The sequence below is a fragment of the Drosophila obscura genome, unplaced genomic scaffold, assembly GCF_018151105.1.
Source record: "Drosophila obscura isolate BZ-5 IFL unplaced genomic scaffold, ASM1815110v1 contig_200, whole genome shotgun sequence".
In the NCBI taxonomy this organism is placed as follows: domain Eukaryota; kingdom Metazoa; phylum Arthropoda; class Insecta; order Diptera; family Drosophilidae; genus Drosophila; species Drosophila obscura.
The window spans coordinates 5,714,345-5,726,454 of record NW_024542791.1 but is presented as its reverse complement, the minus strand read 5'-3'; the positions used below and the strand labels follow the sequence as shown (position 1 = coordinate 5,726,454).

General features: G+C 40.9%; 5 protein-coding genes across 6 annotated transcripts; 3 read left to right on the top strand and 2 right to left on the bottom strand.

The window, feature by feature from the left end:
- The first annotated feature begins 833 nt into the window (after nucleotides 1–833).
- On the top strand, nucleotides 834–1,994 carry LOC111078105. The gene is made up of 2 exons (XM_022372633.2): nucleotides 834–1,296; nucleotides 1,350–1,994. The coding sequence occupies exons 1-2, from the start codon at nucleotides 954–956 to the stop codon at nucleotides 1,703–1,705; spliced, it is 699 nt and encodes a 232-aa protein (XP_022228325.2). The 5' UTR covers nucleotides 834–953; the 3' UTR covers nucleotides 1,706–1,994.
- A 2,061-nt stretch (nucleotides 1,995–4,055) lies between these two features.
- Nucleotides 4,056–7,050, bottom strand: LOC111078106. Of its 2 annotated transcripts, XM_022372636.2 has the most exons (4): nucleotides 6,910–7,050; nucleotides 6,500–6,761; nucleotides 4,837–4,983; nucleotides 4,056–4,770 (listed from the first exon to the last, which is right to left on the bottom strand). In XM_022372636.2, the coding sequence occupies exons 3-4, from the start codon at nucleotides 4,912–4,914 to the stop codon at nucleotides 4,198–4,200; spliced, it is 651 nt and encodes a 216-aa protein (XP_022228328.2). In that variant the 5' UTR covers nucleotides 4,915–4,983; nucleotides 6,500–6,761; nucleotides 6,910–7,050; the 3' UTR covers nucleotides 4,056–4,197. The 2 variants fall into 2 exon arrangements, with proteins under 2 accessions (XP_022228328.2, XP_022228326.2); XM_022372634.2 differs by having other exon boundaries at nucleotides 6,500–7,050.
- Nucleotides 7,051–7,724: 674 nt separating this feature from the next.
- LOC111078107 (histone acetyltransferase KAT5-like) lies at nucleotides 7,725–9,425 on the top strand. The gene is made up of 4 exons (XM_022372637.2): nucleotides 7,725–7,972; nucleotides 8,030–8,156; nucleotides 8,209–9,046; nucleotides 9,108–9,425. The coding sequence occupies exons 1-4, from the start codon at nucleotides 7,934–7,936 to the stop codon at nucleotides 9,334–9,336; spliced, it is 1,233 nt and encodes a 410-aa protein (XP_022228329.2). The 5' UTR covers nucleotides 7,725–7,933; the 3' UTR covers nucleotides 9,337–9,425.
- A 306-nt stretch (nucleotides 9,426–9,731) lies between these two features.
- LOC111078101 (transcription initiation factor TFIID subunit 7-like) lies at nucleotides 9,732–10,598 on the top strand. The gene is made up of 2 exons (XM_022372630.2): nucleotides 9,732–9,938; nucleotides 10,017–10,598. The coding sequence occupies exons 1-2, from the start codon at nucleotides 9,849–9,851 to the stop codon at nucleotides 10,506–10,508; spliced, it is 582 nt and encodes a 193-aa protein (XP_022228322.2). The 5' UTR covers nucleotides 9,732–9,848; the 3' UTR covers nucleotides 10,509–10,598.
- A 35-nt stretch (nucleotides 10,599–10,633) lies between these two features.
- LOC111078102 (40S ribosomal protein S14a-like) lies at nucleotides 10,634–11,236 on the bottom strand. Its single transcript, XM_022372631.2, has one exon. The coding sequence runs from the start codon at nucleotides 11,142–11,144 to the stop codon at nucleotides 10,689–10,691; it is 456 nt and encodes a 151-aa protein (XP_022228323.2). The 5' UTR covers nucleotides 11,145–11,236; the 3' UTR covers nucleotides 10,634–10,688.
- Nucleotides 11,237–12,110: the final 874 nt, after the last annotated feature.

The window sequence follows — 12,110 nt, the reverse complement described above, 5'->3', positions numbered from 1 at the left end:
TTTTACAACGGAATGGGGCACGAGAGTACACATAATGAGCTCAAGTTTGGTCTGCGTTCTGGCTGTGGTTCTTTGCGGTGTGGCGACTGGCAACAACTGTTGACAAAATGAAATCAATAAATTTTGAGCGCAAATCAATTAAAATCCACAGAGAATCCATCCGAAAGGTCTGCACTCTTGTGTATTCTCCCCCAAAATCAAAATATTTGCCAATTTGCGGTATTCATAAAATTAAATTTGTCCCACAAAAACGCACACAACACCCACACAGACACACACACAAGTTAATAGCGAGAGGATTTTCAGAAACGAGTATTCTAATTTATTTATACGGCTTATTAAAATTGTTGTAAGTTGTAGTATTTAATTAAAATTGTTGTCAAATTTGATTTGTGTCATGCCGCCCGCCCACTGCAGCACTAGGGCAAAAGTGACAGTTCAACCAACAATTTATAAATCAAATTAAATGCATATTCTGTGAATTTGTATAGAGAAATTCCACTGTAAGGCAATTCCTACAAACAGAATAAACAGATTATTTGCTTACGAAAGGCTAGTTTTTGTCAGTTCAAATTGAACATAGAATTTGATTAATGAAGCAAGCAGGATAGAAAGGTAAATTAACCTTTAAATTGTTTTAAAATTCAGTCTGTAATTAATTTAAGAAATTATTTTTACATTAACACATAATATTACCTTTGTAAGAAATGCAATAGTTATTCGGCGAGAAATTTTTCTAAATGTCAGACAAGAATTTGATTTATTTCACTCGGCCTACTCAGGATATTTGAATGCCATCAAAATATACCTATCAGAAATTTACAATACGTACTATAAAGTAGGCCCATATAATATTCATCAAAACAGTAAAATCTGAATTGGAAATCGTAGTCTAAAAATAGTTGTATTGTATTTACACTTTTTTTGTTTGCGCACATTTAATTTTCTGAAAGATGTCCAGTGATAGCAATAACGAATCCCTCGGCGAAATCAAACGCGAGGAAGGCGGTGAGGTGCCCGGAGGAAGACGCCTCTTGACAATCGATGAGACCTGTTCCCCTGGAGTGAACCGACTCTGGTCCACAGTCGAGGATACCAGCGGGATACCAGCCGATGAGGCCCCCTGTTGCAGTAGCACCCTGCTAGGACTTGGGGCTCCAACTCCCAGTCGCACTTGGACAGCACTTGGTGCCCCGGAAAGCAGCCGCACACGACAGGAGAAACGGCTCAATCCCAATGCTGCGGTATTTGTGCCAGGCGTCACAGATCACATAATTGCTGACAAAATTTCAGAGTGTAAGTTTTAGGCCCCATTTTAATAATAATCCATTCATTCTATTGATCTGCAGTGGCCTACTACTCGCCCTGGAGCATTATCGGCTGTCCGCAAAATATATCGTGTGGACCGCGATACGATAGCATTTGGCGCGAGAGCAGCTTACAACTGCAGCTGCCTCATTCGAGCCCGGCTCAGGATATGATCATAGCAGAGCCGACGCAACCACCACAAAACGTAAATGTTGAGGTTTCACGAGATAAAGTAAAGCCAATGATAACAAAGCGCCCAAAGGGGAATAAACAAAAGCAGGAGCAGGAACCGGAGGACGAAGTAGAAGAAGAACAGGAACCACCCAAGCCAACTAAAGATAAAAAGAAACTCTTGAAGATCCCTGCTGGGCTCAAACGAAGCTGCAGCCTCATGTAAGAGCCTTTGACACATGATCAGAAGGAAACAGAGCCGAAGCAGCCACAGCACTTAAATACCGAGGTTATACGGGAAGTGGAGAAGGTACTGAACAGGAACAGAAGGAGAATAGATCAAGAAACACAATTACAGAATTTGTACAATCATCATTCGATGGATGTTATGTCTACTGCACAGATACGATATACAATATGTAATCCTACACACTTATCGAAATATTGTACGCCCACTTCCAAACTAAACGTCCGATTAAACCTCAATCAAAGCTGCACAATTGAAGAATTCAAATCAATTAAGTGCTGCAATTAGAAGAGGCCCTTACAGACTCCTTTCAACAACTGCATTTGAGTAAGCTCTCGTGGAGAGAGGTCGACTCTACCTATGACATAATTTATAGTCTACATTTTAGCGCCTTAAACGGGTTTGTTTTACTTTCCCTGGAGAGCTGGAGAAGGCGCCTGTCCATGTCGTGCGTTGCCTTGCTGCTGCCTTCAGCTACTTTGTCCTGACTTTCTAATGATGTTGAATATGCATGGAAAACTTTTGCCTTACGCAAAATTTTCTTGCAGGGAAAGAAAACTTGATTCACCTGTCTATGGGTTGCGTGGACAACTTGCGCGTTGCACCAGTCGCACAGCAGGCATCCTTTCCCCATGCACACCCCCTTTTGTCTGTTAAGCAAAGTGGCGACAACTTTCCTTTTTACGCCTTGATTATTTTACTTTTTAATACGCGGTATTTTGCAGATTAAAAGGGTATGCAGCAGTCGGGTAAGAGTTGGTAACAGGCAGAAATCTACCTACCTTCTATTTTAATCAATCTCTGCTGTGGTCTGACTTCGGAGTTTTTTTTAATTAAATGCACTCTTTTTTATAGATTTACACATTAAAAATCCCTTAAGGTATCCTCTAGTCGCATGATCGATCATAGCATTACTAGAAGCTCAAAAGGTGGGAGAGAGAGAGGGCCAGTGTGTGGCATAATGAGAAAAGTTTCATGTCTTTTCATGTCTCATTTAGAGAGGGGCTGACAGCAATGTGGGCCAAAAGGGTTGACTTCCACAAGACAATGGCCGTGGTGTGTCCTTCTCTGGCCTGTCCTGATTATGCTGATCTGCCCGGCATGTCCTGATCTGTCTAGCACTCCGTTCTGTTATATTCTGTATCCAATTTCTCATGCGTTAGGATGACGCAGCTGCCCATGACTTTTGAATGATTAAAATGGCCAAAAGGAGGAGCATTACCAGCTGCAGAGATTGTTGGCGAAAACAATTACCAAGTTGTATGCAAAAGCGCCAATGGAGGACGAAACTTTCACGCCGCTCAATGTCAGGCCAGGACATGTGGCAGGCACCACCTGTGCCACACACTCACACACCCAATCCTTGGCCGACAAAAAGGATTGGCAATTTTGTGCCAATTTTCTCCGCCTTCTGTTTGTTTATGAAACAAGTCACGTAAACGTTGTTGTGTGTCCTCGTGGAAACCCCGTTCCCCTGCCGCTTCTCGTATATCTCTGCCGGGGGCGTTGAACCGGGGGTCTCACACTCAGACATCTGGCTAAATGGGCGTGCCATCACCTTGTTGTGTTGGCGGGTGCTTGGTCCTTGGTCCTTGCTCCCTGCTTCTCCTGTCCTTCCTTTCCCTGGCGATTGTCATTGGCATCGAGAATTTAGCAATTGGCAAACGTCACGAAAGTAGCACCAAAAAAACCAAAAACTTTCACGATCTTTCGCACCCTTCCTTTTGGCCGCCTCCTGATTGTTGATTTGCTAAAGTTTCTCTTTTGATTTTCTTTTTTCCCCTTGTTTTTTCGCTTGTTTGTTTTGTGCCCTGTTTATTGCATAAAATTTATGCCCGTATATTGTGCAATTGAAAAAGTTTGTCATATTTCACTGATTTTGCGCTTGTTCCGTCATCGTTACAGTGCGTTCCATAGTTGTAGGGAACTGTGGTTGCCTTACCATTCAATATCAATGAAATATTCAAATCTGCGAATGTGCATATTCCACTAACATATTAATTTGGTTTCCAACGGTTTGGTCTCTTCACTTTTGAAGCGCACTGTACGGCGGTTAGCTCTTCATCGATGTAGAGTAGGCCGCAACCAGAATGTTGAAACAAGGGGAAACCAGAGCCGCTGGCAGAAACCATTATTTATGCATCGATTTCAAATCACTAAAAACAGAAAACCAAAGAAGAAAAAAACTTGCAAAAAAAGAAGAGTTACGAATAAACACAATAACAAAACGGAAGGCGGCAAATAAATAGACAACAGAGTCGAATATGAGCAAACAATGCATGCAATAAATATCCGTACATTTATGCATATGAATGTTAGGATATGTATGTAGGATATATAGAAATGAATTTCGTGATATTTATGTCATGATATGGCAATCAGTTCAATGACCAACAGAAAGTTTGTCTTTTCAAATATAAGGCCCAATGCTAACTATGTATTATTATAGCTCGAGTATGGATATCTGTCGTTTATTCGATATCAGAATTTTCCTCGTCACTTTTAACATTGGATGTATTCTCGTTGCAGCAGTAATTACACTCGCGTGTTTTTTCCAAAGGGTTTTCATAAAAATTGACGACTTCCTTTGGTAATTCCTCCTTTTTAGCTTCTTGTTGAGTATCCTCGTTTGGTGGATAGGTGACTTTTAATTCTTTGGTAATTAAATCTAAAGCCGTTCCTAAACGGCCTGTCAGTTGGGAGAAAAATATCTCCCTTGCCATTTCCAATAATTCTTGGGCCACTGTTTTTATGGGTATCTTGCGGAAACGCTTCTTTTTAATTGACTTTTTCTGACAATTTTTAGGTGACTTGATGATGTCGTACTCGAATTTACATTCCATAAGCTTCGTTTCGCCGTGCGGTAGGAACAGGCGCTTCAACTCGTCGCTAAAGTCCTCATATTCGTCTATATCGTCAAAAGATCCTGGCATGGCAACGAAGTTCGCAAAAAAATATGTTTTTACATCATTATAGCGTTCAATGGACATTTTCATCCAAATATTTCCACTTTGGACGGCTGCATTATAACCCTCGCGCCATCCCTGGTGGTATATGGATATATTAAGCGGTTATTGTGTAGAATGCATTGTCAAAGTTATTCCGCTTACCTTAACATCCTTTGCCATTATCATCTTGCATTCGATTTTCTTTTGGTTATCCCTTTCTATAGTTCTTATTGAAAACATAATTAAGATCAATTTAACGTGACGTTTCAGGTAGAAATTTTTGACTTTTTGTCTAGTGTTTTGGGTAAGCTGTGAAAAAGCAGATTTAAAAGAATATTAGTATGAGAATTAGATATGGAGTAGGTCAATAAAAAAAGAGAAAGTTTCCAATTCGTTGCATACAACAATTAAATCGACAACTAATGCTTCGCTACAGCGTTAAATTTTAAGACATTTAAAAATAGTTGCTTCCAGCTATAAAAACATTGGTACTGGTCATTCTCCAGTACATGTACGGGAGTCCTCGTTTCCAAGATTATCACAGACGTCGTATAAAAGACGACTGGGAAATAGTCGCCTAACCTTGAGCGCAGTATACTGCACGCTATCATGTCAGCATTAAAATGCTCCGATATTCCATAATGAGCGCAAAACAAAAAACAAAAATGTTGCTAGACGCGAAAATGAGACTGTATTTATGGTGTGCCAAAACACGCATATTCCTCTTCCCATGCGTCTTCTCAAACAGCCTCAACAATTTTATATCTGCTTCTTCCATTCCTTTTACAATTCCCGCTTACCAACGATCGCAATCTGCTTTAGCCAAACGTTCGCTTTATTCTCCTTGCTCCTTTGCCTTCATTCCCATTTACCGTTCGTTCCGTTTTCGTGTCTGTCTCTTACCAATCGTTCGCTTTCTGCTTCTTATGCCCCCCGCTACAAATTCCTCTTTCAGGACAAGCCGCTCGAAAATGCAAGGCTAAGGGGAAGCGAAAGAGACAGCAAGAGTTGACAGCACTTTTAGTTAAATTGAGCAACAAACACATTTGGCAATAAAAATGATTCCACTTCCAGTTGCAGCCGCCACCCCCACCCCCACGCTCAAATCTTTTCGAACTATGTACTTTGCTGTAGTCGCCCTGTCTCTCTCACACGAGCAATCCTTAGAATCGAAACGACTTCTCTCCTCTCTCTCTTTCTAACTCTACCAACAACTTATTCAGCAGCAAAGGGTACAAAAGAGCAGCGGAGGCGCAAGGAATTGGCGGTATATTTTAAACAAGGTGAGGTATTCCGCGCATTTCGAGGTGCATATTATCCCTCTCTCTCGCTTTTGTTCACAAACACAAACACACACACACAGAGACATATTAATGCTATTAATGAAAAATATGTATTTATTGGAGTCTGCTATCTGCGTCACGTTACATTCATACACCTTGGTATCGCCCTCATTCACTCACATTCGTTTTCTCACTCACTCTTCCTTGCAAAGCACAGTCCCTTCCCAAAAAAAAAATGCCCGCCGCAATGCGCTTGGAAGGAGTTTTGCACATTCCAACAGATTTATTTCACTCGAAATAGTTTCATTTTTGTTGCGTTATTGTTATTGTTGGTTGTTCTTGTCATTGTTGTAAAACTTAGTTGTTGTTTTTGTTGCTGTTATTGTAAGGGTTATTGTTTGCCAGGAGTGACTGTAGAAAGTTTTTCTATTATTTTCAAATTTAACTTTGCCATTTGTTTGATTTTCATGGCTGTTCATGTGTGTGCCCCTTTTAGAGGGGCATATAAATGGGTCTGAGGCATAATAGTTTCTAGTATTTACCAAGTTTTTCCTTTTTGTTGTGCGTTGCGTCCGTTTTCCAATATGAAATATCACATCAGCTTTTCAGCGCAATTCCAATGGACACACCAATACCCTCAAGCGTTGGTGAAGAGGTGTGTGCGTGTGTTGAGAATTTCGTTGGATTTTACGAGCTGACACACAAACGGCAATACATACATATGTATGTGTGTCCAAATTGTGTAAAAAATCTTCAGATTCAAAAAAACAGCACTGATCTACTTTTAATAATGCGCAATAGAATCTAAAACAACAAAAAAAGAACAAAAAATATTTTCAACTATGTATGTACAAGCCACATGGCAAATTTTGTATGTTGGAATACGCAGATGTTGCCGTCAAAACGCAAGTATTTGAGAAAATGAACTATGAATTTAACAATTTAACCACACTTTTATAGTTGACGATCCGCGATTTGGAAATTTAACACAACTCAAAAGCGATTACAGAAGATAAAACACACGACTTTGCTTTGAATAATAAAAAAGAAAAAGCGCAGCCAAATTCGAAAGGCACGTATGTGTTAGAGCTGGAGAAACATCGATGTTAACATCGATTTCGTCGATGTTTGAGTGCAGACATCGATGATTTTTCTGAAACATCGATGTTTTTAGTTAAAAAGAATAATTTAAAAATTTCATACATTAATAATTACAAAGATTAAAAAGTTGATTTTAAGTTGTATATCCTAAATAATATACACATACGGAACACACATACATTCACAAATACACACAGAAAATTTAACCCATTGAGAGCTGCTTCTAGACGGCTTGATGAAATTTTGATATTATAATAGTTTATTGAACAAATAATTGTGCCTCCACGAATACCTAAGAGTAGATGAGTATTTAATCACCATAGTTGTATCCTTAGATACAAATAACTATGTTTTCGACCAAGTTTTGTTATTATATTTTTTTTTAAAACCCTTCGGGACATAATGGGTTAAGCTTACACAACAATTTCAAAAACATCAATGTCTGTTTCAGTTTCTGTTTTCACCACAATCGATAAAAATTAGCAATATTATCACTTAGATAAGCTTGCGGGAGCTCTTTGCAAAAACAAAAACGAAAAAACGAATGGTTAAACTAGTGAAACTGAAAGATATATTTAAATTAATCTGAGCTTTTTTCTTATCGATATATATCGAACGAAGTTCGGATGACAATTCGCTCCAAATAGGAAGAAATTGATCTCAAAACAGTCAGAGGAATGAATATTATAAAATAAACGGTATTTGGGGTCAATCTCTATTTGACAGCATACAAAGTACGTATATAACTGATTTATATCGATGTACGGCAGGCCGCAGTCGATTGCGGCCGTACGGTACCCCTGAAGATCTGCGTTGGCGAACAAACAAAATTAGTTCTCAAAGTTGATCCTGAGTAAATAACTGATAGAAGCCAGATGAGCTATAAACCAACTTCGTTTGTCTGCGATTCGACGGTAAGTGGAGCTGTGGCTTGATACTTTCCAATTAACTATTCTCTTGTGGATCCTCAGTCGCAGTTGGTAGAAGGCTGCACTCTATCTGTTCGTATGCAAAAGACAGGCTTGTGGAAAAGGGCCGAAATTTTGAGCATCAAAACAGAGGGGGGCAAGCGTCAGTACTATGTGCACTTCTTGGATTGTAAGTAGGCTGCAATGTCCAACTTTATTAGTTTACAGGGATTGCCTTTCAGTTAACAAGCGTCTGGATGACTGGGTCGGGGACGATGACCTTAATTTGTCTTCTGTGCGATTTCCTCGCAACCGACATCGCCAAAGAATGGAACTATCTAAAGAATCGCGAAAGAAGTTGCCCGATGAGGATCACACCGTCTCCGACGAGATCACTAAATCACAGCAATCCCAACTGAAGCAGAAGTCGGTACATGAAATCAAGAACGTGCAGTGGATTGAGCTGGGAAGGCATCGCATCAAGCCCTGGTACTTCTCGCCATATCCACAGGTAATGTGCGCCCAGCCGTGCATCTACTTATGCGAGTGGTGCCTGAAGTACGTGTTGAGTGCCACATGCCTGGGTCGCCATTTGATGAAGTGTAATCTTCGCCATCCGCCTGGCGAGGAAATCTACCGCAAGAACACCATATCCTTTTTCGAGATCGATGGACGTCGGAGCCGGACCTACGCGCAGAATCTCTGCCTACTGAGCAAGCTGTTCCTGGACGAAAAGACTCTGTATAACGACATGGATCCCTTTCTTTTCTACATAATGACTGTGTTCGACTCGCGCGGCTTCCATATTGTGGGATACTTTTCAAAGGAGAAGATGAGCGGCGAGAATAATTTGGCGTGCGTTTTGACTCTGCCTCCGTACCAGCGGCTGGGCTATGGCCGCCTGCTTATCGAGTTTAGCTACGCGCTGTCAAAGTGTGAGGGGAAGACGGGCTCACCAGAGAAACCGCTCTCGGATTTGGGACTCTTGTCGTATCGCTCCTTCTGGGCCCAGGCCATACTCGATGTACTCATCAATCAGAAGTACAACGATTCGGAAAATAAGATTACCATTTCCATCAAGTATACGCGTAAAGAGCTTTGCAGTTTCATCTACTAACTGATTTCTTTTTGTTCCTAATAGTGATATCTCTGAAAAAACTGCCATCAGCCCAGAGGATGTGGCTTCCACGCTGAAGCATCTGAACATTATCATGTACTATAAAAGCCGATACATTGTCTGCGTCAAAGGCGATATGGTTAAGAATCATCTGAAAACCAAGACTAAGCCTCAGTTTCGTATTGATGCCGACTGCCTGCGCTGGGTGCCCAAGGAATGGAACGGTACACTAGGAAAAGCCACTAGACATTAAACAAAACGTATCAATAAGCAGGAGTATAACTCATCTTATTTTCCGACTGTGGAACAGAGAAAAGTTTGAATCGACAACCTAGAATTAAACCAACCGTTATTTAAAAATTTTTTTTTCATTTACTTCATTCAAAGTTTTTAAGATGTATGTGGAAGATACGTGGAATAGCGCTTGAAGACTATTCCCGACCGGCCCAGGGCACGCAGAGAAGACGTCTGTGCCAGTAGCACGATTGATTTTTAGGACAGTGATGTCGCCCTTTTTTAAAGCCTTGAACTTTCTGAAAGCTCTGTCTCAACAAAAAAATAAGTAAATATTTGCCGATGGTTACTTGAAGGTTCATCACTGGTTCAGAACCAGAGGTTCATTAGCGACTAGCTTAATTGCACTTTTTCCAACACTGTTCAAAGAAGATGTGTCAAGACGTGCTACTTGTAATAAATTCGTAGGTTTGCCAAAAAGTTCTTCCAATTGGCAAGAAACCTATTCATCAGTATAATTAATAAGCAAAAATGGATCCAATAAACGAACAACAAAACACAAGCGAGCGGAGAATCGATGACGTTGAGGCGGAGGGCCAGTTCATAATGCGAGTTCCCGAGGTAAGCAGACTGTTTTGCTTAATGGCGCATGCTGCTGCATGGCCGTTTTATGTTGCACAATTTTGCATTGCATTGCAGGATCGTGCCGGGACCATTCACGAGGCCATCAGCGATGGAAATGTACACAAGAAATTGAGCATTGCACTGAAGAAAGACATGCGTCAAGGCCAGGTTTGGTTGGATGGGTCTATGCTCTACACAAAGCTCGTCGACTTGCCCACCATCGTGGAAAGCTATAAGACATCGGACAAGAAGAACTTTTACAAGACTGCAGATATTTCCCAGATGCTCATATGCACTGAGCAGCCACAGGAAGTCGAGAGCAAATCATCAGAATCAGACGAAGAGACAGCCAATAAAGTGCCCAAAAGTTACTTGCATCCACATGGCGTTACTCGTCCACTCAAGAACGTCCGCAAGCGTCGTTTCCGCAAGAAAATGATAAAGAGTCCAGAAATGCATGCAAGCGACATCTCGAAGCAGGTAAATTGGCTGCTCACCACCGACAGAAACGCCGTGCGAAGCCAATACGAGCTCATCTACGAGTCCGACCACACAGAGAACATATAGATGTCTTCTAACTGACAGCAACTACAAAGATTATTGTACAAATAAACTGAAATTTGTATCCGCTCCAAAGGAGAGGTCCACCAAGAGAGATTTCACTGTTGATGTTGATTATTAGAGCAAGAATAGACTTTTCATTTGCTTTATTAATAGTTTTGAGGCAGATACAACATAGAATAGCGCTTACAGACGGCGACCACGACGACCGCCCTTCTTGCGTGTGCTATCAGAGGGGATGGGAACGCAGTCCTCGATGCGACCAATCTTCATTCCGGAACGGGCCAGAGCTCGCAGAGCAGACTGGGCACCAGGTCCGGGAGTCTTGTTCTTGTTGCCGCCAGTAGCACGCAGATTGATCTTAAGGGCGGTGATGCTAAGGGTCTTGCACTTCTCGGCGACATCCTGGGCAGCCAGCATAGCAGCGTAGGGCGAAGCCTCGTCGCGATCGGCTTTAACCTTCATGCCGCCGGTGACGCGGACAATGGTTTCGCGGCCGGACAAGTCGGTGACATGGACGAACGTGTCATTGAAGCTGGAAAAGATGTGGGCCACGCCAAAGACGTCCTCGCCGTCGTAAACCTGAGGTCCCAGGTGGACCTGCGTCTCTTCCTTCTGGGCCTTGGATTTTCTGGGAGCCATTCTGAGCCGGATAGGATACGAAGAGAATAGTTTGCAGAGTTTATTCAACTGTGACGTGAAAGCTAAGTGTTGACTATGATATATTTTATTTGTATACGATTTTTTCGTCGTCAATTAAGGTATCGATATTACTTCTCAAGTATCGCCTTGTATTTACTTTTTACTATTCGCGCAACTGTTTAGTTTAATTCAGTTTTATACCTAAGCTTATGAAAAATAGTAGAAAAATATGTTAATTTTCTTAATGAATTAACAAATTATGTATAAGAACTCTAACAAGAATAGCATTAATGATATTTTCGAAGAAAATTACAAAATATATCGATATATATATATATATAACACATCGCAACAAACTTCGGAAAGAAGCGTAAGAAAAATAGATTTACTTGCGGGAAAAGTCCGAGTAATTGCTTTCGCACCAGTAGCTGTATTAATGATACCTAATGATTAAATAAATTTGTCTCATTTTTTAATTTTTATTTTGCATCAACTTTTTAATTTAATTCCCATACGACGCTGTGTGGACGAGTGTATACACCAGAGTTCTGTAAGAATCCACACTACATTCATCTATCTTTCTTTTAGCTTTGACGCCACATTTGCTTAAAAAAGTCTGTTATTACGTATAAAGTACATAACTGGAAGAAAAAATTTAAAAAGTATTATCGGAATCAATAAATTTGTTTGCAGTGAATTCCTTATAGGGTTCATCTGGTCCCCAATAATATTGAAGATGTGGTTTCCATCTATAAGCATCAGTAAGGATTCTCCATTTCTAGAGAATCCAGTATTAGTTGTGTATGGCCATCCACATGTACATAGTTTCTCTCCATCCTGCTTTTCGTTTTCCATTCCCGTTTGCATTTAGCTTTCTGGCTTCCTCTTGCCACCCACCGAACTGCTGCAACACCACAACTGCTACCCCTGTATTCCTTTCTGCTCCTCTAAACAAACACACCTAGA